Genomic DNA, 27,706 nt, shown 5'->3' with positions numbered 1-27,706 from the left:
TGCTTCACTGAGGCTACTTAGAATCAAAACATATTAAGATACAAGTACATAGCCAATATTCATAACTTCAACTACAAAAATGGTACACACATACAGATAGCATAATCATAATCAGCAAATCATAACCTTTCCATAGACACCTCACATGACAACCTTTGTACCATATTTGCTGCAAATATACAATAGTGGCTGCAACAATAATCTATAGAGTCACAGGTGATGTCAGTAACGTCACACCCCCACCACCTTAGATTCTGATACCACACCTTGGAGCACTCACACTCCCACTCCCATTACCTAGGTGACGTTTTCAGCAATCTTCCATCCTGGTGCAGAGGATGTTCTGAGCCCGCCTCCGGGCCTGACCTCCGCCAATCCCGTGGTGGCCCGTAACCTGCTCGGGTCGACATCATGGCCAGTGAAAACCCCCCGTGGCTGCATGAGCCACAGCTAGTGCAGGGCGGGCAGGCAGCGGGAGGAGCAGCCGGGCCCGGCCGAGCCCAGCTCGGTCCAGCATGGCCAAGCACCATCACACCCCGTCATGGAGCCCATAGCCCATCATCAAGGTCAAGAGCAAAGTAATAACCTGCCAGCGGTGCCACCTGACACATCTCTGCCCTTCCCCAGAGCCCCAGGGGGCAGCACGTTCAGCCTTTGGCCCTGGGGGAGGCACCAGATCCCTGTTGCAGGGGGTCCTGCTTGGCCCATGGCTGCAGCTGGGACAGGATGGGCATGCTTCGGCTACTGCCAACTCAGCCCGTGTCTCCACTGCTCTGGTGGATGTGGGGTCAAGCGGGTTATTCCATGCACGGGGCTGCAGCCTGGGGGGCTCAAGTCACCCTTCAGTTCAGGGGCTGGCTAGCCCTCAGTCTGTCCCCATCCCCCAAGGAGGCAGGGGGCTAGCTCGGTAGCTCTGTGTGGTGCAAAGCCCTCGCAATAGCTGGCAGGTTATGCAACAGAACCATGCTGCAATCTTGCAGACTGTGACAGCTCTACCTTCAGTCCCTGGGACATCAGTGGACTGTGGAGGAAGGGCCCTCACCAGTGGAGCTGGCAGAGGGACAGGCAGATCTCTGCCCGGCTTGTGCCAGTTGATCAGCTCTTCAGGCCAGAAACTTTGCCTCTCTGGCATGGGGCAGACAGAAAAGCAGGTTCCTGGCTGTGGCCACCCTGGAATCCACCTGGCTTCCTCTCTGGCATCTCTGCCCGCTGGAGTCTGGCTAGGGGCTACAGGACAGTGCCGTGCATCTGCTGTTTTGATCAGCTTCTCTTTGTCTCTCTGTTGGGTGACTGATTTTTTCTGAGGGGAGCAGTAATGAGGGAGTTTGTTGGAGGAAGTACCTGGGTTGTCTGAGGAGAGATGCGGGGCTGTATATGCAGCCTCCCATGCCTGGCTAAGGCGGTTGGTCAGAGAAGTTCCCTTCCACCCCCCATTAACCCTTTATTCTGCCAGCCCAGGCCGAGTGCCAGAGCTCTGAGCATCCCTGCTGCCACAGCAGTGCAGGTTTGCCCAGTGTTCATGGCTGCCACGTGGACTTTATTGTTGCCTCTGGTAGGGGGTTCCACGGGAGGAAGTGTGGGACCTGAGGGCTTGGCTCTCCTGACAGTTGTCTCCCTGGATGGATTTTAACCTTGCCGCTCAGAGGCTCTAGTAGGCAGCAGCTCCTTGTGGAAACGTGACCGTGGAATTGCCTCCTGGCACCGGAGTGCCTTGCCCTGATGTTTGCATGTGCCAGGCTTACAGTTGGTCAGGGAGGCCTCTGCAAACCCAGTGGTGGAAGTGGAGCAGTGGCTACCGGGTCTCGTGAAGCTTGGTTTACAGGGGAGTGAGGGGACATAGAGGAGGCTTTTGGGTCTCTTCCTGCATGGCAGCCTAGCTATATGTGACCCAGGTCTGCTTTCTCTGCCTTGCAAAGTAATGCTGGGCAAGGGGCTTTCCATAGCCCCCTGCAATAGTGAACTGGCCGAGTGCAGAGGCAGTGCTTCCCGTGCAACCTGGGTGTGTGACCCTGTTCAGGCCTCCTCGCACCTGGGAGCATCCCTCTGCCCTGCAGTGCCACCTGGCATTCCCAGTGGTACCTCTCTTCTCACTGGCTTGACTCCTCAGCCCACACATTAGATCCTGGCAGATCCTTGGGCTCTGGACCCCATATGGGCCAGAGGGTGCCCTGCTGCAGCGGTCAGTGTGGGGTGGGAAGGAGCCTCTGGAGAGGTGAGGGTGCTGGGGTGATGCTCAGGGCTCCTGGGGGAGGAGTTGGTGTCGGGGACCCAGTAGGCCATGTGTAGTCTGACCTCACTCCATGTGTGTGCAGGCACCAAGCCCTCGCTATCTTGGTTGGTGAGAGCCCCACTGATCCCCTATGGACTGGACATGAAGCAAATTGTAGGGCAAAGCTGAGTCTGAACCCCCAGGCTACTGTGCTGGCCTGTAGCTCTCTGGCCCTGACCCCTCTTCTCTGCCCCCAGTTTGACACCGAGTTCCACCACTTTGCCATGAAGCGCTCCAGTGTGGGCGGCTTCCAGGAGTTCTACCAGCTGATCCAGACAGTCCATCAGATCCCTTGCGTGGATGTGCTGTTGGGGTACATGGACATTGCTGCCCACAACAATGATGATAACTACCACAAGGCACTCTCCTCTGCCAACCCGCTGCTCAGGATCATCATCCAGAAGTGGGGTAAGTCTTGCCCAGCGAGACAGCACTGGGCACTGTTAGCTGCCCATGTTGGCCTTGGGTTCCTTACCTGACAGAGCTTCCTCCAAGGGGAAAGTGGGGAGTGAATTGGGTTGACTTCCTATTCCAGAGCACTAAACATCAGACCAGCTGCAGCCTGTTTTGTGATAACTTCGTGGTATGTTATTTTATATCCTGGCTCTGATGGGAACTGTCAGCCGTGTCAGTTCATTTGCTTTGATGGTGACTTGTGGCCCAGTGGGAGGGGTGGCTGGGTGGACTTTAACTGTGCAGCTGTTGTGCCTATAGTAACATCCTAGTTGGAAGACGTGATTTTGGGGTGGGGGGAGTCTGGCTGTGCCTTTTCCATATCTTGCATTTGGGGGTGGGAGGGCCTGCCGTGATCTGACGTGTTATAAAAGCATTATAGTCAAAGAAGGAGATGCTCTCTTGATGCTCGAGGATTCTGTTTATTGCTTAAATCTACCACAGCATTGCTGAAAGCATGGCTCTGGGGAAAAGTTAATCTAGGACCTGTCAGGGTTCCCTCCCCACTCTGAAGTACAGATGTGGGGACCCGCATGAAAGACCCCCTAAGCTTATTTCTAGCAGCTTAGGTTAAAAACTTTCCCAAGGCACAAATTCCCTTTCTTGTCCTTGGACAGTATTGCTGCCACCAAGTGATTTACACAAAAGTTCAGGAAAGGGTCACTTGGAGTCCCTATTTCCCCAAAATATCCCCCCAAACCACCTTCCCTTTCCTATTGAGGCTTGAGAATAATATAATAACCAATTGGTTAACAAAGTGAGCACAGACCAAACCTTTTGGTTTTTAGCACTGTCAAGGTTCCTTCCCCACTCTGAACTCTAGGGTACAGATGAAGGGACCTGCATGAAAACCTCCTAGGCTTACTTTTACCAGCTTAGGTTAAAACTTCCCCAAGGTACAAAATTATTTTACCCTTGGATTTCCACTGCCACCACCAAACTTTATCTGGGTTTACTGGGAAACGTGGTTTGGACACGTCTTTCCCCCTAAAATTCTCCCAACCCTTGCACCCCACTTCCTGGGGAAGGTTTGGTAAAAATCCTCACCAATTTGCATAGGTGACCACAGACCCAAACCCTTCGATCTTAGAACAATAAAAAAGCATTCAGTTTTCTTACAAGAAGACTTTTAATAGAAGTAAAGGAATTACCTCTGTAAAATCAGGATAGTAGATACCTTACAGGGTAATTAGATTCAAAACACAGAGAATCCCTCTAGGCAAAACCTTAAGTTACAAAAAAGACACACAGACAGGAATAGTCATTCTATTCAGCACAGCTCTTCTCTCAGCCATTTAAAGAAATCATAATCTAACACATACCTAGCTAGATTACTTACTAAATTCTAAGATTCCATTCCTGTTCTGTCCCCAGCAAAAGCATCATACAGACAGACCCAGACCCTTTGTTTTTCTCCCTCCTCCCAGCTTTTGAAAGTATCTTGTCTCCTCATTGGTCATTTTGGTCAGGTGCCAGCAAGGTTACCTTTAGCTTCTGAACCCTTTACAGGTGAGAGGATTTTTCCTCTGGCCAGGAGGGATTTTAAAGGGGTTTACCCTTCCCTTTATATTTATGACAAGGACAATCAGGTTCTTAAAAGAAGAACTTTATTATAAAGAAAAAAGTAAAAGAATCACACCTGCAAAATCAGGATGGAAGGTAACTTTACAGGGTAATAAAAATATTTAAAACACAGAGGACTCCCCTCTGGATTCAGTTTCACAGTTACAAAACAGGAATAAAACCACCTCTTAGCATAGGGAAAATTCACAAGCTAAAACAGAAGATAATCTAATGCATTTCCTTGCCTTACAACTTTTGTAATTTTAGATGGTTCAGTTCAGGTATGTTTTTAGGAGACATTGTACCTGCCTGGTCTCTCTCTCCATCCAGAGAGAGAACAAACAGAGCACGAACAAAACCTCCCCTCCCAGATTTGAAAGTGTCTCCTTTCCTTATTGGTCCTTTTGGTCAGGTGTCAACAGGTTATTTGAGCTTCTTAACCCCTTACAGGTAAAGATTCAGTACAGCTGCCCAGGAAGGTTTTATGCTATCTTTATTTGTATGTTTATGACATGCCCCCCAAATCATAGATGATGCTGGACAGCCTGTTCCATGCTGGCTGTGATTTCTTCCTGGAGCTCTAGGAGAAAAACAGAGTTAATAAGACACATGCCCCTCTAGACACACTACTGATTATATAAAACTAACAATATTTTCCAAATTTTAAGGATGTAAATGATTCTGGGAAAAACTTTCACAGGAGAGTGCATCAGCCACTTTGTTAGAAGCCCCTAAAATGTGTTGTATTTCAAAATCAAAATCTTGGAGAGCTAAACTCCACCAAAGAAGTTTTTTGTTATTTTCCTTGACAGTATGAAGCCACTTCAGCACAGCATGGTCGGTCTACAGGTGGAAACGCCATCCCCAAACATATGGGCGTAGCTGTTCCGGAGTGTACACAATGGCATAATATTCCTTTTTGGTGATTTAACAGTGGCTTTTCCTCTCAGTTTTTTACTGAGAAATATGACAGTATAGAATTCTTGATCTGGTTCTTCCTGCACTAAAACTGCTCCCACACCTCGCTCGGACGTATCTGTGGTTACTAGGAATGGTTTGTCAAACTCTGGGGCCCTTAGCACAGGGTCAGACATGAGTGTTGCTTCAAGCTGGTTAAGGCCTTCTGACACTCTTCATTCCACTGAACTGCATTTGGCTGTTTCTTTTTGGTTAGGTCTGTCAGTGGGGCAGCAATTTGGCTGTATTGCAGTACAAATCACCTGTAATAACTGGCCAAGCCTAAGAAGGATTGGACCGGTTTCTTTGACTTTGGGATAGGCCACTTTTTGATAGCATCCACTTTGGCCTGTAGGGGATTGATAGTTCCTTGACCCACCTGGTGTCCAATGCATGTCACTCTTGTTTAGGCCTATTTGACACTTTTTAGCCCAAACAGTTAGTCCTGCCTCCCTTATGCGCTTGAAGAATTTTTGTAGATGCTCCAGGTGTTCTGCCCAGGAATCAGAAAATATGGCCACATCGTCAAGGTAGGTGACTGCAGATTCTCCCAATCCCACTTGTAGACCATCTACAAGTTTCTGGAAGGTGGTGGGTGTATTTCACAGCCCGAAAGGGAGCACATTACATTCATACAGCCCCTTATTGGTGATGAAGGCCGACTTTTCCTTGATGGATTCATCTAGCGGTACTTGCCAGTACCCATTGGTTAAGTCTAAGGTAGAGATGAACTAGAAACAAGTCCCAGTTTCTCCAACAGCTCATCTGTTGTGTGGCATTCGATAGTCGTTTGGGCGAGTTACTGCATTTAGCTTATGGTAGTTCACGCAAAAGCGTATTTCCCCATCTGATTTGGGAACTAGAACCACTGGAGATGCCCAGGCACTTTCAGAGGGGCAGATTACACCCATCTGTAGCATGTCCTGGATCTCCCGTTTTATAGCAGTTTTAGCTTGAGGAGTTACCTGGTAAATGATTAGGAGTTACCTCGTAAGGTTGGGATTTAATTGGGCGAGTATTACCTGTGTCAATGGAGTGGTATGCCCATTTGGTCACTCCTGGGGTAGCTGAGAACATCGGCACAAAGCTGGTGCACAGCTAGTACTATCGCTGCATACGTCTGAGGGTCATGGAAAGGTTCACCTCTTCCACACCACCAGCATTTTTTCCTTCATAGTAGACACCTTCAGGCCACTCAATGTCATCTCCTCCCTGGGCTGTAAACTGACAAACCTTTCATTCTCTGGAATAAAAGGACTTTAGAGAATTAATATGGTACACCTTAGGCTTTCGGTTGGAAGTGGGGAATGCTATGAGATAATTAAGAGCTCCAAGGCGCTCCTGGACCGTGAATGGCCCTTCCCACGATGCTTCCATTTTATGGGCCTGGAGCGCCTTTAAGACCATGACCTGGTCCCCTACTTTGAAGGAACGCTCTCTGGCATGTTTATCATACCAGGCTTTTTGCTCTTTTTGAGCATCCTGTAGGTTTTCTTTAGCAAGGGCTAGAGAGGTTCGGAGGGTGTTTTGTAGGTTGGTTACAAAGTCCAGAATGTTAGTTCCTGGAGAAGGTGTAAACCCCTCCCATTGCTGCTTCACCAACTGCAATGGCCCCTTAACCTCACAGCCATATACAAGTTCAAATGGTGAAAACCCCAAACTGGGATGTGGTACAGCCATGTAGGCAAAGAGCAACTACTGCAACACTAGGTCCCAATCACTGGAGCGCTCAGTTAAGAATGTATGTATCATGGCCCCCGAAGTCCCATTAAACTTCTCCAACAGGCCATTTGTTTGATGGTGCTAAGGGGTGGCAACCAAGTAGTTCACCCCATGAGCTTCCCAAAGGTTTTTCATGGCCCCTGCCAGGAAATTAGTTCCCGAATCCATAAGGATGTTGGATGACCAACCTACCCTGGCAAAAATGTCTGTTAATGCCTGGCACACACTTTTAGCCCTGATGTAGCTTAGAGCTACTGCTCCCGGCCATCGGGTGGCAAAATCCATGAAAATCAGTATGTACTGCTTTCCTCTGGGTGTCTTTTTAGGGAAAAGACCCAGAATATCCACAGCTACTCACTGAAATGGGACTTCAATGATGGGAAGTGGCTGGAGAGGGGCTTTGATCTGGACTTGGGGTTTCCCCACTTTTTGGCACACTTCACAAGACTGGACATAGATAGAAACATCCTTGCCCACTCCCACGCTGTGGAATGACTTCCCCAAACAGTCTTTGGTCCTGCTTACCCCAGCATGGCCACAAGGATGATCGTGGGCTAAGCTCAAGAGCTTTACCTTGTAATTAGTTGGAACTACCAACTGTCTCTGAGGATGCCAGTCCTCCTGGTGCCCACCAGAACAAGTTTCCTTGTATAAAAGACCTCTTTCTACAACAAACCAGGATTGATTAGAAGAGCTGAAAGGTAGTGGGTTGTTCCGTGCCTCCGTCCAAACTCCCTGGAGGCTTTCATCTGCTTCCTGTTCGGCCTGGAACTGTTCTCTTGATGGTGGAGACATCAGTTCCTCATTGGATTGTGGACTCGGGCTTGGTCCCTCTGGACACGATGCAGGTGATGGGGCTGTTTCCGTTGACTGTTAACCGTTCTCTGCTGGTGCACTATGTTGTGTTTCAGGCTCTGGCTGAGCCTCTTGCACAGGTTTAGCTGCTGCTGCCAGGGCAGCTCGATGGTGCCCTCTGGTTTTGGAGCTGTAGACGGGGTTGCAAGTGCTGGATTCAGTGCTGGCAATGGTTCTGGTGCTGGTTTCTCCGCCTATTCATTCTGGTTGGGTCTCTGGGACTGGATTTACTACTGCTATTGCAGTCATTGGCATGAGATCCAGTTCTACCTCCTCAGTTTGGGTCTCTGGGAACATAGACGGGGCCCTGTAGAAGGCTCAGGAACAGGGATAGGTGTGGAGGTTTGCGTAGCCTGGCTGCGGGTGACCATTCCCACCCTCTTGGCCCGCTTCACATCGTTGGCCAAATCTTCCCTCAGCAGCATGGGAATGGGATAATTGTGATAGACTGCAAAAGTGCACATTCCTGACCAGCCCTTGTACTGGACAAGCAACTTGGCTATAGGCTAGTTTAAAGAGTTTGACTTGAAGGGTTGAATCATCACTTGGACCTCTGGGTTGATAAATTTGGGGTCCACTAAGGACTGGTGGATAGCTGACACCTGGGCTCCAGTGTCCCTCCATGGGATAACCTTCTTCCCACCTGCAGATCTTCCAGAGATTTAGCACTTGCTCCTGATATCCAGGCATCCCGATTTTTTACAATGGGGTAGGCGTGTCGGGAAAATGCCATGTCTGGTTTCCATCTTAGGGCTCTGAACTGCCGACGGGCATGCTTGGGTGTTAGCTCCATTCTAATTCTGGCCTTTTTTAAAAAAAGTTCTTAGTTGTTCATGTGTTCTTTAAGCATTTCAGCTAAGCGTCCACTGAGCTGCAGCCTCTGCTCCACCATATACTGGTCTGTTGAGATGCTGTATCCAAGGCAGGCACTTTCAGAATTTTCTAAGAAGGCCTCTGTATCATTGCCTACCTTGTAGGTGGGGAAATTTTAGGAATGGGGAGAGGTACCTGGAGAAGGACTGTTAGGGTTATCTGGTAGACCCAGCTTAACCCTTTCCAGCTATAAGAACTTCAGCTCTAACTCCATCTCCAAGTGTTTTGCCTTTTTCCTCTCCTCCACCTCCAAGCGCTGTAAGTCCATGTGTCTTTCATATGCCTTCTGTTTCTCTTCAGCTTCTTCTGGCTAATTCCAGTTTCTTCTGGACCTCACTTTCTGTCATCTTTGCTAACTTTCCTGCCTTAGCCTAGCCTAGCCTGAGAGCTGTGGGGGGAGGAGGGGAACAGCTTGTGAATTCCTTTGCTATAGCTTAACTACTCTGTCCTCAGGCAAAGAAAAAAAAAACAAACCTCAAGCTGCTCTCAGCTTAAAAAAAAGTGTCCTTTTAAAATCCTGAGGTCTGCGCTTCTGGTTCAAAATGATCCCATCACTGCCACCATGTCAGGGTTCCCTCCCCACTCTGAACTCTGCACTAGTAGGAGCATTGCCAGCAGATCTAGGGAATTGTTTATTCCCCTCTATTTGGCACTGGTGAAGCCATACCTGGAGCATTGCATCCAGTTTTGGGCCTCCCACTACAGAAAGGATGTGGACAAATTTGAGAGAGTCCAGCAGAGGGCAACAAAAATGATCAGGGGGCTGGGGCACATGACTTATGAGGAGGCTGAGGTAACTGAGCTTGTTTAGTCTGCAGAAGAGTGAGGGGGGATTCGATAGCAGCCTTCAACTACCTGAAGTGGGGTTCTAAAGAGGATGGAGCTCGGCTGTTCTCAGTGGTGGCGGATGACAGAACAAGGAGCAGTGGTCTCAAGTTGAAGTGGGGGAGGTCTAGGTTGGATATTAGGAAACACTATTTCACTAGGAGGTTAGTGAAGCACTAGAATGTGTTACCTAAGGAGGTGGTGGAATCTCCATCCTTAAAGGTTTTTAAGGCCCGGCTTGACAAAGCCCTGGTTGGAATGATTTAGTTGGTGTTGGTCCTGCTTTGAGCAGGGGGTTGGACTAGAGGACGTCTTGAGGTATCTTCCAACCCTAATCTTCTATGATTCTGTCTGTGCTTCATGAAACTTTGGATCTAAATGGTAAAAGACAGTTGTACCCAATGTAATCATGGCATCCTTTAGGAGTGTCATTAATGCCACTTAACTAGGGAGCAGTGTTCTAAAAATAGTTTACCTGGGCCACAGGTCACCATAGTGTCCATCTTTGGGGTGAACAATCAACCACTAGTACCTGCAATTTCTACCTGAGTTCTTGTCAAATCTTTGACTTTACTTAGAGTAATTTTACACTTCTCTGGAATAGAATTCTTCACCAACCCCACAACATATCAGTAGCGATAGTGACGTATAATTTCCCCAAATATGCCCTTTTATTTCTTTAATCTGGTGGCACAGATTTAAATTAGGGACCAAATTCAGGAGTGCCTTAGAATCCTTGTAAGACACCAAATGTCAGGTATCTATTAAAAAAAGGTATCTTTCTGCAGCTATATCACTTTCAACACGGATTTCATTTTGTACACATTTGCAGCATCTCCCAGGAGTGAGCTGAACAGAAATGTCACTTCCATTTGTCCCATCTCTACCTAGATAGGGATTGCATTTCCCAAATAATAGGCAACATGCATCTGATTAGGAAGGAGATCTCTTCAGGAGCGACCTCCTGCAGGGCCTGGGCCACAACTGCTTTGGGAGCCAAATGCATGGGTATTTTGCTTAGTTACAAGTCATTTACTAGGGAATACTCTTCCCAGCCCTTTAGACAAAATATTGACCTAACCAATTGAACAATAGGGGGATTGGAACGGTGATAGGAAATAAGGGAATCCCTCTGACTTAGCCTATCTTCTTTTATTGTTACAGAGGGTGAAATGACATTTCCCCCCATCCCTGCCCTGTTCCAGCTCTTTGTTATAGTTCAATATATTATAAGTGAGGAAATGGTAGTAAAAATATCTGCTCTCCAGAACAACCTGAAGCAACATCAGAGCAACTGGGAACGAAACCATTTGTTCCCGAAAGGGGAACTTGATGACTACCAATTGCTTTGAAATGGGGGAACAGTATAACCATGGTGCTCAGGGTTTGTTTAGACTAGGAAAAGTGATGGAGTTTAGGTCAGGTCAAGGGGAAAGCTAACGCCAACCACTGCTCATGGGCTGCATCTGCACTACAAGTTTAATTGTCTTTTTACACCAAGATCACTAACTTGAGCAGCCAATGCCATGTACAGCCCTAGTGGATGTAAGGCACAGGTAGTTTTTGCCTCAGTGTAGCTTGTTGGGATCAAACCTCTCTCCCACCTGGAGCTGATGAACATTCCTGGCTGGAAGGACACACACTCCTATGACTCGAAAGGAAAGGAATTGATAGAAAAGATCACAGGACTGACCCCAAAGAAGGGTGAGCTGCAAAGGCAGAAGCAGGGAACTCATCTCAGGGAGCTGAGAGACCACGGTGAAGATGGTGCAAGATCACTATGTGGGAATTAGCAAATGTGATTTAAAAAAAAAAAAAGTCTTTGGCCAGCCCTAGTCAAGACATTTATTACAATTCTCTCTCATGTGGATTTTCTGATGTCTAATAAGGCTTGAGCTCTGATTGAAGGTTTTCCCACACTCAGAGCATGTGTAGGGTCTCTCTCCACTGTGGATTCTCTGATGTGTGATAAGCTTTGAGCTATAACTGAAGCTTTTCCCGCACTCAGAGCAGGTGTAGGGTGTCTCTCCCAGGTGGATTTTCTGATGTCTAATAAGGCTTGAGCTCCGATTGAAGGTTTTCCCATGCTCAGATAATCCGTAGGGCGTCTCTCTCATGTGGATTCTCTGATGTTTAATAAGGTTTGAACTCTGATTAAAGCTTTTTCCACACTCAGAGCATGCGTAGGGCGTCTCTCCTGTGTGGATTCTCTGATGTGTGACCAGGGTAGAATTCTGATTGAAGCTTTTCCCGCACTCAGAGCATGTGTAGGGCTTCTCTCCTGTGTGGATTCGCTGATGTGAGATGAGGGCTGAACTATGAATGAAGCGTTTCCCACACTCAGAGCATCCATAAGGTTTTTCACCCGTGTGGATTCTCTGATGTGTGGTAAGGGCTGAGCTATAACTGAAGCGTTTCCCGCACTCAGAGCATGTGTAGGGTTTCTCTCCTGTGTGGATTCTACAATGTGTGATAAGTTGTGAGTGCTGACTAAAGCTTTTCCCACACTCAGAGCATGTGAAGGGCATCTCTCCTGTGTGGATTCTCTGATGTTTGATAAGGTTTGAGCTCTGATTGAAGCTTTTTCCACACTCAGCGCATGTGTAGGGCCTCTCTCCTGTGTGGATCCGCTGATGTGAGATGAGGGTTGAATTATCGATGAAGCGTTTCCCACACTCAGAGCATCCATAAGGTTTTTCACCCGTGTGGATTCTCCTATGTGTGATAAGGTTTGAGCTCTGATTGAAGCTTTTCCCACACTCAGAGCATGTGTAGGGCGTTTCTCCTGTGTGGATTCTCTGATGTGTGATCAGGGCAGAGCTCTGATTGAAGCTTTTCCCGCACTCTGCGCATGTGTAGGGCGTCTCTCCTGTATGGATTCTCTGATGTGAGATGAGGGCTGAACTATGAATGAAGCGTTTCCCACACTCAGAGCATCCATAAGGTTTTTCACCTGTGTGGATTCTCCTATGTGTGATAAGGTTTGAGCTCCGATTGAAGCTTTTCCCACACTCAGAGCATGTGTAGAGTTTCTCTCCTGTGTGGATTCTACGATGTGTGATAAGGGCTGAGTGTCGACTAAAACTTTTCCCACACTCAGAGCATGTGTAGGGCATCTCTCCTGTGTGGATTCGCTGATGTGAGATGAGGGCTGATCTATCACTGAAGCGTTTCCCACACTCAGAGCATCCATGAGGTTTCTCACCTGTGTGGATTCTCTGATGTGAGATGAGGGCTGAACTATGAATGAAGCGTTTCCCACACTCAGAGCATCCATGAGGTTTCTCACCCGTGTGGATTCTCCTATGTTTGATAAGGTTTGAGCTTTGATTGAAGCTTTTCCCGCACTCGGAGCACGTGTAGGGTTTCTCTCCAGTGTGGGTTCTCCAATGTGTGATAAGGTGTGAGTGCTGATTAAAGCTTTTCCCACACTCAGAACATGTGTAGGGCATCTCTCCTGTGTGGATTCGCTGATGTGAGATGAGGGTTGAACTATCAATGAAGTGTTTCCCACACTCAGAGCATTCATAAGGTTTCTCACCTGTGTGGATTGTCCGATGTGCAGTAAGGTGTGGCCTCTGACTGAAGCATTTCCCACACTCAGAGCATCCATAAGGTTTCTCACCGGTGTGGATTCTCTGATGTGTGATAAGGGCAGAGCTCCGATTGAAGCTTTTCCCGCACTCAGAGCATGTGTAGGGTTTCTCTCCAGTGTGGGTTCTCCAATGTGTGAGAAGGGTTGAGCTCCGATTGAAGCTTTTCCCACACTTATGGCATGTGTAGCGTGTCTCTTCCAAGTTGATTCTCTCACGTGTATTAAGGTCTGAGTGGCTACTGAAGTTTTCCTCTGGCCTCTGCTCAGTCTCACATGCTTTTGCTTTTTCTGGGAGTGCACAACTCCTGGAAACATTCCCTTTGGATCTTCCTGATAACGTTCCATGTGGTTCTTCTTCCTCAGCATCTTCCTGCTGGGGTTTCTCCTCCTCATTTTCACTCACCATCCCATCACCTGATGGGAGACAGAGAGAATCCAGACATAGGTCACTCCCTGTGTCAGAAAGAAAGGAAATCTCAGAGAAAGGAATGGAGAAGGGGATAAACAAACCAAAATATGTGTGGGAGAGATCAAACCTGTGGGAGCTGATTTTCCCCAACCCCTTCCTCAGAGAGAGGAAAGGATCAGTTTTGGTCCGCATCTCACCAGAACACTCGGGGAAAGCGAGATCGGAGAGGGACGGGCTGCCAGTTGTAAGTCAGAATAGGTGACATCTGCCATAATGATTCCACGCCTACAGGGAACAATCCTGAACTTGGAGAGCTCACAGGCTCTTTGTAGGGAATCCCAAATGTTTCCTGCATTCCCAAACAGTTTTTGAGTTGGTTTAAACAATTCCTCACCTGGAATTGGTTAAACCAGCAGGCAGCTCTTGGGAGCACTTTTTGCTCAGAGCCCTGGAGGTCTGGGACCCACAGATCTTCCCCTCGTTCCAGCTGCAAGATCACACCAGGTTTGGAAACTGGAAACCCTACTCCAGGCAAAGAAAACAAGGGAGGTCAGTGGAATTTGTGGGATATGTGTCACAAAGATTATTCCATGGTTTTAATCCCAACCCATTTTTAAGCAGTCACATCAGGATTGGAAGGGACCTCAGGAGGTCATCAAGTCCAACCCCCTGCTCAAAGCAGGGCCAATCCCCAACTAAATCATCCCAGCCAGGGCTTTGTCAAGCCTGACCTTAAAAACTTCTAAGGAAGGAGATTGCACCACCTCCCTAGGTAACGCATTCCACTGTTTCACCACTCTCCTAGTGAAAAAGTTTTTCTTAATATCCAACCTAAAGCTCCCGCACTGCAACTTGAGACCATTAGTCCTTGTTCTGTCATCAGCTACCACTGAGAACAGTCTAGATCCATCCTCTTTGGAACCCCCTTTCAGGTAGTTGAAAGCAGCTATCAAATCCCCCCTCATTCTTCTCTTCTGCAGACTAAACAATCCCAGTTCCCTCAGCCTCTCCTCATAAGTCATGTGTTCCAGTCCCCTAATCATTTTTGTTGCCCTCTGCTGGAAGCTTTCCAATTTTTCCACATCCTTCTTGTAGTGTGGGGCCCAAAACTGGACACAGTACTCCAGATGAGGCCTCACCAACGTCGAATAGAGGGGAATGATCACGTCCCTCGATCCCCTGGCAATGCCCCTACTTATACATCCCAAAATGCCATTGGCCTTCTTGGCAACAAGGGCACACTGTTGACTCAAATCCAGCTCCTTGTCCACTGTAACCCCTAGGTCCTTTTCTGCAGAACTGCTGCCTAGGTATTCGGTCCCTAGTCTGTAGTGGTGCATGGGATTCTTTAGTCCTAAGTGCAGGACTCTGCACTTGTCCTTGTTGAACCTCATCAGATTTCTTTTGGCCCAATCCTTTAATTTGTCTAGGTCCCTCTGTAACCTATCCCTACCCTCCAGCTTATCTACCTCTCCTCCCAGTTTAGTGTCATCTGCAAACTTACTGAGGGTGCAATCCACGCCATCCTCCAAATCATTTATGAAGATATTGAACAAAACCGGCCCAAGGACCGACCCTTGGGGCACTCCACTTGATGCCGGCTGCCAACTAGACATGGAGCCATTGTTCACTACCTGTTGAGCCCGACAATCTAGCCAACTTTTTATCCACCTTATAGTGCATTCATCCAGCCCATACTTCTTTAACTTGCTGGCAAGAATACTGTGGGAGACTGTGTCAAAAGCTTTGCTAAAGTCAAGGAACAACACGTCCACTCCTTTCCCCTCATCCTCAGATCCCAAGGCCATCTTCCTTGGCTCAAAGTGGCAGGAGAGTTGTTATTATTATAAATCATATTCATTACCTTAGTGCCTAAGGACCAACTAACAGTGGGTCCCCATTGTGCTAGGCAAAGTACAAACAGAGAATAGTAGATGGCCAATGCCCTGAAGAATTTACAATCTAAATAGACAAGACAGACACAAAATGGGGGTATAATGCACTGTTAGAATATAGATATTCAGGCCTGCCTGTAAAGCCTATACTTTAAGAACTTAGGTGTACAGTAACTCCCCACTTAACTTCCTCTCGCTTAATGTTGTTTCACTCTTACGTCCCTGCTCCACTACAGAACATACTCCATTTAGAGTTGTGAAATGCTCCGCTATAACGTTATTTAGCTGCCTGCTTTGTCCTCAGCTGACAGCCCCCCTATCAGCTCTCCTATGCGCCCCCCCAGCACCTCCTGCCCACCAGCAGACCCTGCAGATCAGCGCCTTCCCCCTGCTCCCCCCGCCTCCTGCTTGTGGCAATTAGCTGGTTTGTGGCATTCAGGAGGCAGGAGGGAGGGGGGAGGAGTAAGGAGTCTGCACGCAGCCTCCCCCACCTTTCCCTGCCTCCTGCCTGCAGCAATCAGCTGGTTTGCAGCATTCAGGAGGCAGGAGAGGGTGGGGGAGCCTGCAAGCCGAGTCCTTACTCCTCCCCCCTCTCTCCTGAATGCCGCAACCAGCTGACTGCCACAGGCAGGAGGTAGGGAAGGGAGGGGGCGAAGCGAGGATGCAGAGTGTGGACGAAAGCAGGAGGTGGTGTGGGCGGAGAAGAGGCACGTTAAGGCTGGCTTGCAAATCCTGAGTGATGATGATCTTGACAGGAAATGCAGCTCCAAAGTGATTAGGGGAGTTGATCATCTAATGACTTGCTATAAAGAAATTTACCAAGAAAAAAAAAGGAAAGCAAAACAATCTCTAGATTTGTTTTTTCGCGTTCAGAAAGTTCAGCAAGAACAGCAAGAAGAGCAGCCGGACAATCCACCCTCTTCCACTCTCTGACTCCACCACCTCAACCAAGCTTCATACTTAGCAATGATGATTGTATATTAAATTGTTGTTTTCATAGAATCATAGAATATCAGGGTTGGAAGGGACCTCAGGAGATCATCTAGTCCAACCCCCTGCTTAAAGCAGGACCAATCCCCAATTTTTGCCCCAGATCCCTAAATGCCGCCCTCAAGGATTGAACTCACAAGCCTGGGTTTAGCAGGCCAATGCTCAAACCACTGAGCTATCCCTCCCCCCAAAATAGCTTTAAAATAGTTTAAAACTTACACCTGTATTAAATTGCTTGTTTAAAATTGTTTAAAATGTATATAATGCCTTTTGTCTGGCAAAAAAAAAAAATTCCCTGGAACCTAACCCCCCCATTTACATTAATTCTTATGGGGAAATTGGATTCGCTTAACATCGTTTCACTTAAAGTTGCATTTTTCAGGAACATAACTACAACATTAAGTGAGGAGTTACTGTATTTTTAATCACTTAGCTAGTTACAGGGGTATAAAAACAAAGAATAAAAATCACACTCTGCCTATGTATGGGCCTTCTCTCACTAGGATAGTCTGAGGCATTGTTGTTAGGCTAAGGCCTTTGGCTAAACAGCAGGGGCAGCCATAAGCTGGGAAGCGTAGGGTCACATCCTCACATCCCAAACCAGTCACATTGAAATAAGGTTGTATTGGGCTGTTAGGAAGACGATCCTGTCTGGACAGTGCCCATCACCACCAGATAAAGAAACAGATCTTAAGATGATTAAAGAAAACTTAGTTTGATAGCATCCTGTCTGGCAAGAAATCACTTATCAATGGTTGTGAAACCCTCATTTCTGTATTGTTTTATATTTATGGCCACCACTTTTACATTATTAATCAGTCTGGTTCTCTAATTGTTTCTGTCAGCTGTATAATTAACGTTGCTAGGTGTAAGTTAATTAGGGTAGTGGGATATAATTGGTTAGAGAATTATGTTACACTATGTTAGAACTGGTTTGTTAAATTTCAGTAAAATGATTGGTTAAGATATAGCTGAGAATATTACTATATAAACTGGGGTCAATCAGGAGGGGGAAGGGAAATTGGAATCATGTGTGTTAAGGGGTGAAACGGGAACAGGGACACAGGCAAGGCTCTGCGGCGTCAGAGCTGGCAAGGGGGATGCTAGGTAAATGCTCTGCAGCGTCGGAGCTGGGGAGGGAACACTGGGGAACAGACTATCAGCATACAGAGATAAGCTCGACTAGTGTGAAAGGCTTCGGAATATGCTTGCTTGGAAACTAACCCCAATAAACATTGCATTATCTGCACTTCCCGACTTCTGGTCTTTTGCTTCTTCCTGTCTACGTGACAAGAACCAGGGAAGTGGGAGGGTGAAGGGAAAGCCCTCTAACAAAACTGACATGACCTGATAACTAAGAGGTAAGCCTTTAAGGAAGGTTCTAATACACTTTGGAACCGAACAGGGATTCCCATGAGGGCTGAGGAGGGGGCAATGGTAAATATGAATTTAGATCATTTTCTTGTTTTATATCTTTTCCCCATAAGGGTTAACCTCTGGCACATTGTCATGGATCCACAGGACCTGTGCAATGCCCTGGCTTTTAAACAGTCCTTGGGAGGTGCCCCTTGAGTGCACTAGACCTCCAAGGCGTCCCACTCTTTCACAAGGATGGGCCATGTAGCTTCAACACCTGAGACTAAGCCTATGGCTTCAACACTCCTATTCCAACCTGTGAGCTCTGCCCAGCAGGTCCAGCTGAACCACACTGCTGTTCAGAGACTGTTCCTCACGCATGCTTCAATGCACCTCAGCAAGTTTTTGCTAAAAGAAAAGGAGTACTTGTGGCACCTTAGAGACTAACCAATTTATTTGAGCATGAGCTTTCGTGAGCTACAGCTCACTTCATCGGATGCATGCCGTGGAAACTGCAGCAGACTTTATTTATACACAGAGAATATGAAAAAATACCTCCTCCCACCCCACTGTCCTGCTGGTAATAGCTTATCTAAAGTGATCATCAGGTGGGCCATTTCCAGCACAAATCCAGGTTTTCTCAGGTTGTGCTGGAAATGGCCCACCTGATGATCACTTTAGATAAGCTATTACCAGCAGGACAGTGGGGTGGGAGGAGGTATTTTTTCATATTCTCTGTATATAAATAAAGTCTGCTGCAGTTTCCACGGCATGCATCCGATGAAGTGAGCTGTAGCTCACGAAAGCTCATGCTCAAATAAATTGGTTAGTCTCTAAGGTGCCACAAGTACTCCTTTTCTTTTTGCGAATACAGACTAACACGGCTGTTACTCTGAAACCTGTCAAGTTTTTGCTGTGACACTGGGCAGACATAAAACACAGCAGGGTTTATTAGTCAACCAAAACACACCATTGGAAAGTCCTTAGATTAGCACTGGGAAGCAAAGAAGACAATATAGTCTATACTGGCCACTGCCCTTGAGCCATGCTGCTGTAGAAAACATTTTGGTTTCCTTTCACTGTGCCTGTCCATTTGTCTTCACTCCAGTAGAGCTCCCTGCATCTGCGAGCCCAGTTCTTCCTGCTCCCAAAAACATAACAAGTCCATGTATGCTTCACTCAGCCAAGCGGAAATCCTCCCATGGACAGGTGAAAATTATTCCCTTGTCTCTGTCGGGTATTCCATTGATGTAGGTTGGTCCCAGCCAGTCCTTAATGACCCATTCATATCACCCCATGACAGTTACGTGACAAAACACCTCATGTCTCCTGCTCTTTATAATCATAGCAATACCAATAACAGAGGGAAACTGAGGTGTGTATTGGCATCCTACAAGTATCTCCAAAATTCCTACCTCTATCACACACCAACTGCTCACAGCCCTTGGAGAGAAAGCGAAGCACAAGAACTGGACATTAGTCCAGTGAACACAGTGGAGGACAAGCTGCAATCCTCAAACCCTGATCAAAAAGTAGAGGCATGTGGGTCCCTACCCATAGAGAGGGGCTGGCTAGAGGCCTGATACTTGAGAGGGCATTCCTTAAGCAGACCATAGAGGCAGGTCTAAAGCTTAGCTACCCCAGAACTGTGACATCGCAAAAGCACATTTTGGGGAATAAAGAACAAAGGAAGCAGCACTGGACTGGGGAGGGATCCTGACTGAAAGATTCAGCCAGTCAGACTGTTGGAACTTGTGGTGTGAGAGACTTTTGAATTGCCTTCGGGAACGTCTACACTGGCAAGTTTCTGCACAAATCATACCACTTTTATTAAAGCGCTGAAATTAAACTGCGGTTGTGTCCCCACCCTGTGCTCCTCGTGAGGGTGGAGCGCATCCACATTAGCAGCTCTTGCAACAGCAAAGAGAGCAGTGCATTGTGGTAGCTATCCCACCAAGCACCTGGCCGCAGGGTGATTTGGGAAGGGTTTGCAATGCCTCATGGGGCAGGCACAGTGACTAAGGTGTAATGGGAAGGACAATTAAACTCCCCCAGTGTGTGGAGAAGGCTGGGTAATTAAACAATAAAATTCAGGAGCAACAGCCTCTAATTATTCCGGAAAAGGAGAATGTAAGAAAGAAGAACTGGGCCACGCAACCTCGGGAGGAACAGGTTCAAAGATCTAAGGAGCCTGGAGGGAAGACAGCTTGCAGCTGCTGCAGATGGGGGAAAGATGGGTGGGTGGGGGAGAACACACTCTCCAAACGCTCACTCCTGTTGACTCTGATGTGATTTTATGATCTATGACCTAGTCTCATGTCTTGTGGGCAATTTTATACATGCTAGAGGTAAAATGTCATTATCAGAGTATTGCTTATTACCTCGGAACATGCATGGAGGGGCAAGGAGCTGGACGAGCGCAACTCCATGGGACCGGATGCACGGCATCGGACGGTGCTAAAGGAGTTGGCGGATGTGATTGCAGAGCCATTGGCCATGGTCTTTGAAACCTAATGGCGATCAGGGGAGGTTCTGGAAAAAGGATAATGTAGTGCCCATCTTTAAAAAAGGGAAGGAGGAGGATCCGGGGAACTACAGGCCAGTCAGCCTCACCTCAGTCCCTGGAAAAATCATGGAGCAGGTCCTCAAGGAATCAATTTTGAAGCACTTTGAGGAGAGGAAAGTGATCAGGAACAGTCAACATGCATTCACCAAGGGCAAGTCATGCCTGACTAATCTAATTGCCTTTATGACGAGATAACTGGCTCTGTGGATGAGGGGAAAAGCAGTGGACGTGTTATTCCTTGCCTTTAGCAAAGCTTTCGATACAGCTCCCAAAGTATTCTTGCCAGCAAGTTAAAGTAGTATGGGGTGGATGAATGGACTATAAGATGGATAGAAATCTGGCTAGATTGTCGGGCTCAACGGGTAGTGATCAATAGCTCCATGTCTAGTTGGCAGCCGGTATCAAGCGGAGTGCCCCAAGGGTCGGTCCTCAGGCCGGTTTTGTTCAATATCTTCATAAATGATCTGGAAGATGGCGTGGATTGCACCCTCAGCAAGTTTGCAGATGACAGTAAACTGGGAGGAGTGGTAGATACGCTGGAAGGCAGGGATAGGATGCAGAGAGACCCAGACAAATTAGAGGATTGGGCCAAAAGAAATCTGATGAGGTTCAACAAGGACAAGTGCAGAGTCCTGCATTTAGGACGGAAGAATCCCATGCAGTGCTACAGACTAGGGACCGAATGGCTAGGCAGCAGTTCTGCGGAAAAGGATGTAGGGGTTACAGTGAACAAGAAGCTGGATGAGTCAACAGTGTGCCCTTGTTGCCAAGAAGGCTAACAGCATTTTGAGCTGTATAAGTAGGAGCATTGCCAGCAGATCAAGGGATGAGATCGTTCCCCTCTATTCGGCATTGGTGAGGCCTTATTTGGAGTACTGTGTCCAGTTTTGGGCCCCACACTACAAGAAGGATGTGGAAAAATTGGAAAGAGTCCAGCAGAGGGCAACAAAAATTATTAGGGGGCTGGAGCACATGATTTATGAGGAGAGGCTGAGGGAACTGGGAAGCATACATGGACTCGTTATGTTTTTGGGAGCAGGAAGAACTGGGATTGTTTAGTCTGCTGAAGAGAAGAATGAGGGGGGATTTGATAGCTGTTTTCAACAACCTGAAAGGGGGTTCCAAAGACGATGGATCTAGACTGTTCTCAGTTGTAACAGATGACAGAACAAGGAGCAGTGGTCTCAAGTTGCAGTGGGGGAGGTCTAGGTTGGATATTAGGAAAAATGTTTTCACTGGGAGGGTGGTGAAGCACTGGAATGGGTTACCTAGGAGGTGGCAGAATCTCCTTGCTTAGATGTTTTTAAGGAAAAAATGTATAATGAAGAGAAACTGAACAGAAATAAAACTGGAGTGTAGGGTCTAAAGCAACAAGGCTTGGGTAAGGATTTGGGGTTAAAGGTCTGGGATCCCCCACAGCTCTAGATCCCAAACTCTCCTCCCTCCCACTGATGCACCCAGGCCACCTCCCGGGTGCTCTTTCTCCACACTCCCCTCCCCTTCTTCCCATTACGCTCAGCCGGCACCACCTCCCAGCACCTTGGGAGCTTCTTGTGTTCCCCCCCTATTAGCCAGGATGGGCAGGAATGGTGTCCCTAGCCTCTGTTTGCCAGAAACTGGGATTGGGTGACAGGGCATAGATCACTTGATGATAACCTGTCTGTTCATTCCCTTTGGGGCACCTGCCATTGGCCACTGTCAGAAGACAGGATACTGGGCTTCATGGACCTCTGGGCTGACCCAGTATGGCTGTTCTTATGTTCTCCCCATCTCTCACTACCTCATCCCTCCCTGCTGCTTCTTAGCTCTAATCCTGCACACACCCTCCCCAAGTCCTGGCACCCAAAAATGATCTACTCCCCCTCTTCTCCTCCCCTCACCCATGGGGTCCCAAATGGCAGCATTATACATTCTTCTATCAAAAGAGGAGCTCATCTGACTGTCACACAAGCTATGCATAAGTCTGTGATGTTATTGACAGAATCAGTAACTGTACAGATCACTATTGCAACCACTGTTATATATTTGCAGAAAATATGGTACAAAGGTTGTTGTGTGAGGTGTCTGTGGGAAAATTATGATTTGCTGGTTATGTTTATACTGTCTATATATGTGAATCAAATTGTAGTTGAAGTTATGAATATTGGCTCTATACTGTCTGTATTTCAAACTTATGCTATGCTTCTGGGTGACACCCCAGACAAGTTGGGGTCAGCTCTGCCCAGCCTGCTGGGTGGCCCATTAAGGACCACCAGCTTTACAACTAACCCGTTGAGAGAAGGCAGATACACCTTGTGAAGCAGCAAGGTATGCAGGGACAGGTGTATGAACAGAACTCTTGAGGTTTTTCCAGGCCATGTGATGGACAGCTTGTCTTGGGACAAAGAAAGAATGACCACATGGCAAGAGACTATAAAAAGCTGCTGCAGCTCCTCCATCTTGTCTTCAATCCTGCTTCTTACCTCTGGAGGGACTTTGCTACAAATGGAAGCTCTACACAAAGGACTGATGATCCATCCCAGCTGTGGATGTCCTCCGAGACTTGATTTTAACCTGCAGTTTATTCCATCACTGCTACAAGCCTGAACTAAGAACTTTGCTATTATGTATGTAATTAATTTCATTTAACCAATTCTTGCTCTCATCTATATCTTTTTCCTTTTATAAATAAATCTTTAGATTTTAGATTCTAAAGGATTGGCAACAGCATGATTTGTGAGTAAGATCTGATTTGTATATAGACCTGGGTCTGAGGCTTGGCCCTTTGAGATCTAGAGAACCTTTTTTCTTTTACTGGGGTATTGGTTTTCATAACCATTTATCCCCACAATGAGTGGCTCTGGTGGTGATACTGTCACAACCTCAGGGATTCCCATGGGGAAGGCAGATCAGCACTGCATGTTGCTAACACTGTTGCAAGCATCGCAAAGCATTTTGGGGATGGTCAAAGGTGTGAGTGGGGAGTGGAAGATTCTTTTGCAGGCTGCAAGAGGCCAAAGGGGGAAGGAGAAAGAGAGAAGAGAACGGGTTAACACAACACTGCAGCTAGCAAGCTCAGTCCAATGATATGACACTGGCCCCAGCCCAACGACGCTGCTCACAGCCAAGACTTGGCTGACAGCCAAGAAAGACAGGGGCGTGAATGTGCCCAAGCAGCCATGAGAAAGAAAACCCCAACTGCACAGACCTACAAGGCAGCGAGGCCAGGAAAGAAGAAAACAAGGTCTAAGACTGAAGAGATTGAAAACACCGGCGAGAGAGCAAGAAGGGGCATTGAGCCTTGCATCCCTGGAGCGAGGGTGTTTTGAGAAAGCTGAAGACACCATGGAAAGCTGGTTTGGACTGACACAGAGGGCACCAGGAGCAGAGGTCCCTGAACGAAGCACCCCGCACAAGGAGCCCAGGACTTAAAACCCTCTTGAGAGCTGGAGCAACTTGGAGATCACAGCGAATCCTTGGATGACCTGGCCCCAGGACAGCACTCCTGTCCACCCTTCCCCCACTCTTCTTCTTACGTTAAACCCAGGCTTGGCCAGCTTTGGGTCGGGCGTATGTGAGTATGAAAGTGGGTTAGGGCTTGGGGCACTAACTCTTCCTTCCTTCGAGTAACATAGAAGCATTTCCAGCACTCTCCGCTGTTATTTTATTATTTTATCATAGAATCATAGAATATCAGGGTTGGAAGGGACCCCAGAAGGTCATCTAGTCCAACCCCCTGCTCAAAGCAGGACCAATTCCCAGTTAAATCATCCCAGCCAGGGCTTTGTCAAGCCTGACCTTAAATTTTATCAATAAAGTTTAAAAATTTAGACACCTGATGTGTTCCGTCATCTCCTCCCTTAACGATTCTGTGGCCTCAGCCTGATCACCCGACGGCTCAGACAGACTGCTGACAGAAATCTGTCACAATACTGGGAAACTGGAGTGTCTAAGGAAATTGCTTGTGTGACTTGTTGTTAGCCAGTGGGGTAAAACCAAAGTCCTTTCTGTCTGGCTAGTTTGGTTTGGTTTGCCTTAGAGGTGGGAAAACCCCAGCCTTGGGCTGTAACTGCCCTGCTTTAAGCAATTTGTCCTGAATTGGCACTCTCAGTTGGGTCCCACCAGAACCAGCATCGTAACAGAGTCATACACCTATTTACTTAACTTAGAATTCTACAGGCAACATATTTTCTTCTTAAAATGAGGAAGGCATGAAAGCTATAGTTATTAATGTATCCAATAAGGATACATTAAATGCAATTTTAAAATGACTGATGGCACCAAAAAGGCACATGTCCAAAAATTATACTAGTGAGTGGGGGATAAGGCAAAAAAGGGGGCAAGGAAACTTGTCAAAACTTGTAGGATGAATAAAGGTATAAAGTTACTACTACTCAGGTTCTTTAGAGACCCCACAGCTTCGAATAACCGAGGGGACAGGACTCCTTACCCAGCAAGACCACTGACTCATAGTTCTCCTGCATGACATCCCTGTAGAGGGATCTCTGAGTGGGGTCCAGCAGAGCCCCCTCTTCCCTGGTGAAATCCACAGCCACCTCCTCGAAAGTCACCGGCCCCTGAAAGAGCAAGAGTCCAACACTCAGTACCTGCTACCCCAGTGACAGCCCCACTATTCATGGAACAGCAGGACCAGGTAAATGGAAGGTCTGGGAGGCACATGTTAACAGTCCCACCCCACCTTGCTTACAGCAACCAGGAGGCATCAGAGGGTAGAAAGAAAGAACCTTTGTGTCTGCCAGCTGACAGACAGAGGCAGGGTCTTCACATTTATCACATACCTACTAGCCAGAGCTTGATATAGGAGATGGGACTATCTATGGACACTGCTGGTGGCTCCCTGTTAGGAATCCCAACACTCTCCAAATAAAATATATGGAAGAAAGGGGATGTCAATAGTAAAGAAAAGTGGTGGGATCTGAGTTACTACACAGAATTCTTTCCTGGGTATCTGGCTGGTGAATCTTGCCCACATGCTCAGGGTTCAGCTGATCGCCATATTTGGGGTCGGGAAGGAATTTTCCTACAAGGCAGATTGGAAGAGTCCCTGTGGGTTTTTCACCTTCCTCTGTAGCATGGGGCACGGGTCACTTGCTGGAAGATTCTCTGCACCTCGAAGTCTTTAAACCATGATTTGAGGACTTCGGTAGCTCAGACATAGGTGAGAGGTTTATTGCAGGAGTTAGTGGGTGAGATTCGGTGGCCTGCGTTGTGCAGGAGGTCAGACTAGATGATCATAATGGTCCCTTCTGACCTTAATATCTATGAATCTATAAAAGTTAGGTCAGAATTGTAGAAAATTGATAAGGGAAGCTATCAGCAAATCAATGACCAATCAATAAAATAAGAAGGAAGCTTTTAAAGTACAAAATTAATCCTAACAATGGTAGTGGTAAATAGATGGAAATGGCAGAATTATCAAAAATAACGCAGAAGAGGTAAAAGTGTTCAATAAATATTTCTCTCCTGGATTTGGAGAAAAGCAGATGATGTACTCATATCATAAGATGTTGACGACGACATTCTTTCCATTCCAACAATAACTCATGAGGACGTTAAACAGTAGCTATTAAAGTTAGACATGTTTAAATCAGCGGGTCCAGATAACTTGTATCCAAAAGTTTTAAAAGACCTGGTGGAGGAGCATGGTGGATTGTTAATGTTGATTTTAAATTAGGACTTGGAACACTGGGGAAATTCCAGAAGACTGGGAATAAAGCTAATGCTGTGCCAATATTTAAAAAGTGTAAAAGAGATGACCCAGCTAATTATAAGAGTGTTAGTCTGACATCGATACTGGGCAAGTCTGATCAGCCGATACTGGATTTCATTAATAAAGAATTAAAGGAGGGTAATATAATTAGTACCCATTAATAAAGGTATCATTATTGGATAAGATAAAAAGTTTCGTTGCAGCTAATAGTATTGATGTAATATACTTCTGTAAGGTATATGACTTCGTTCAGCACAATATTTTGACTAGAAAACTAGAATGATACATAATAAAAACGGCATACATTAAATAGATTAAAAACTGTGATTGTAAAGGGGGAATCATGGTCGAATGGATTTATTTCTAGCGGGTTCCCGCAAGGATTGGTTCTTGGCCCTCTGCTATTTAACATTCTTATCAATGACCTAGAAGAGAATACAGTAACTCCTCACTTAACGTCCTCCCACTTAACGTTGTTTCAAAGTTACGTCGCTGCTCAATTAGGGAACATGCTCGTTTAAAGTTGTGCAATGCTCCCTTATACCATCGTTTGGCTGCCTGCTCTGTGCACTGCATGTAAGATTTTGAGGAAGAGCAGCGACTTTACAGGAGAGCAATGCATAAGTTCCTCTTCTCCGCCTCCTCCCCATCCTTCCCAGCGCTTCCCCCACCACCAAACAGCTGTTTGGTGGCACTTAGGACTTTCTGAGAGGGACAGGGAGGAGCGGGGAAGCGCTGTGTCTCCACTCCTCCCTCTCCTTCCCAGAAAGTCCTAAGCGCTGCCAAACAGCTGTACATAATGCCTTTTGTCTGCCCCAAAAAAATTTCCTTGGAACCTAACTCCCGGCATTTACATTAAATCTTATGGGAAAATTGGATTAGTTTAACACCATTTCACTTAAAGTTGCATTTTTCAGGAACATAACTACAACGTTAAGTGAGGATTTACTGTAGAAAACCATCACTGATAAAGGTTGCAGTTGCCACACAGACTGGGGGTGGTGGTAACTAATGAAGTGTCAGTAGATTCAGGTTCCAGCACTGGGAATCTGGGAAGTTTTTTCAGCCCTGGCTGGAGGGTTATTTCCTGTTCCACAAAGAGGGGAAGTTCCATTCCCAACTCCTGTGCCTTGAAATTACGCCCTATCTGACACTACACCCCATATTCAGCATAGTGGTAGGATTATAGTATGATTTGGACATAATTATGATGCATTTTGTGCAAGATGCGTCATGTGCAGTGTTATTGGAAAAGTTACGATTTGCTGAATAGGATTATCCTATTTGTGTGCCTGTATCATCTTTGTATCTGAAGTTATGGATATTGACTCTGTATCTGTATTTCAAATGTGCTTACTCTGGGTAACACCCACAACTAGCCTTTAAGGTACAACAATGAAGAAGCAAGACAGTGGTGATGGCTCATCAACAAAGACAATGGACCATGGAAGACCTTAGCCTTCCTGTGAATGTTTCAGCCAGCCTATGAATCATGGCTACCATGACTCAGCAGGGTATGCTAGGTCATGTGACCAGATCACATGACACTGAACTCCATTTTGGTATCTGTATTTTTCCACAAAGTGGACTAGGAATTGAGTTTGGAACAAAGGGTTCCTGACATATGGAAAAGCCACAAGGTTGGGTGTGACATCATCTCTTGGCCTC

At 46.8% G+C, this 27,706-nt stretch overlaps 1 protein-coding gene across 9 annotated transcripts in view; it reads right to left on the bottom strand.

Moving 5' to 3' along the window:
* Positions 1-6,397: 6,397 nt before the first annotated feature.
* LOC140901721 (uncharacterized) overlaps positions 6,398-27,706 on the bottom strand; it is a 49,623-nt gene continuing 28,314 nt past the window's right edge. For 2 of the 9 annotated variants that reach the window (XM_078849888.1, XM_073321059.2), the window contains exons 3-4: positions 24,758-24,884; positions 6,398-13,565 (exon numbers count right to left, since the gene is read on the bottom strand). In XM_078849888.1, coding sequence (XP_078706014.1) covers positions 11,350-13,565; positions 24,758-24,884 — 2,343 coding nt within the window. In that variant the 3' untranslated portion in view covers positions 6,398-11,349. Of the gene's footprint in view, positions 13,566-13,915; positions 14,044-24,757; positions 24,885-27,706 lie in introns of those variants that run through there. The other 7 variants (XM_073321061.2, XM_073321062.2, XM_078849889.1 and 4 more) reach the window with 7 other exon arrangements.

This window comes from Lepidochelys kempii, chromosome 22, assembly GCF_965140285.1.
Source record: "Lepidochelys kempii isolate rLepKem1 chromosome 22, rLepKem1.hap1, whole genome shotgun sequence".
NCBI lineage: Eukaryota > Metazoa > Chordata > Testudines > Cheloniidae > Lepidochelys > Lepidochelys kempii.
Note: the sequence above shows the minus strand (reverse complement) of the source record. Positions and strands in the feature narration are given on the sequence as shown.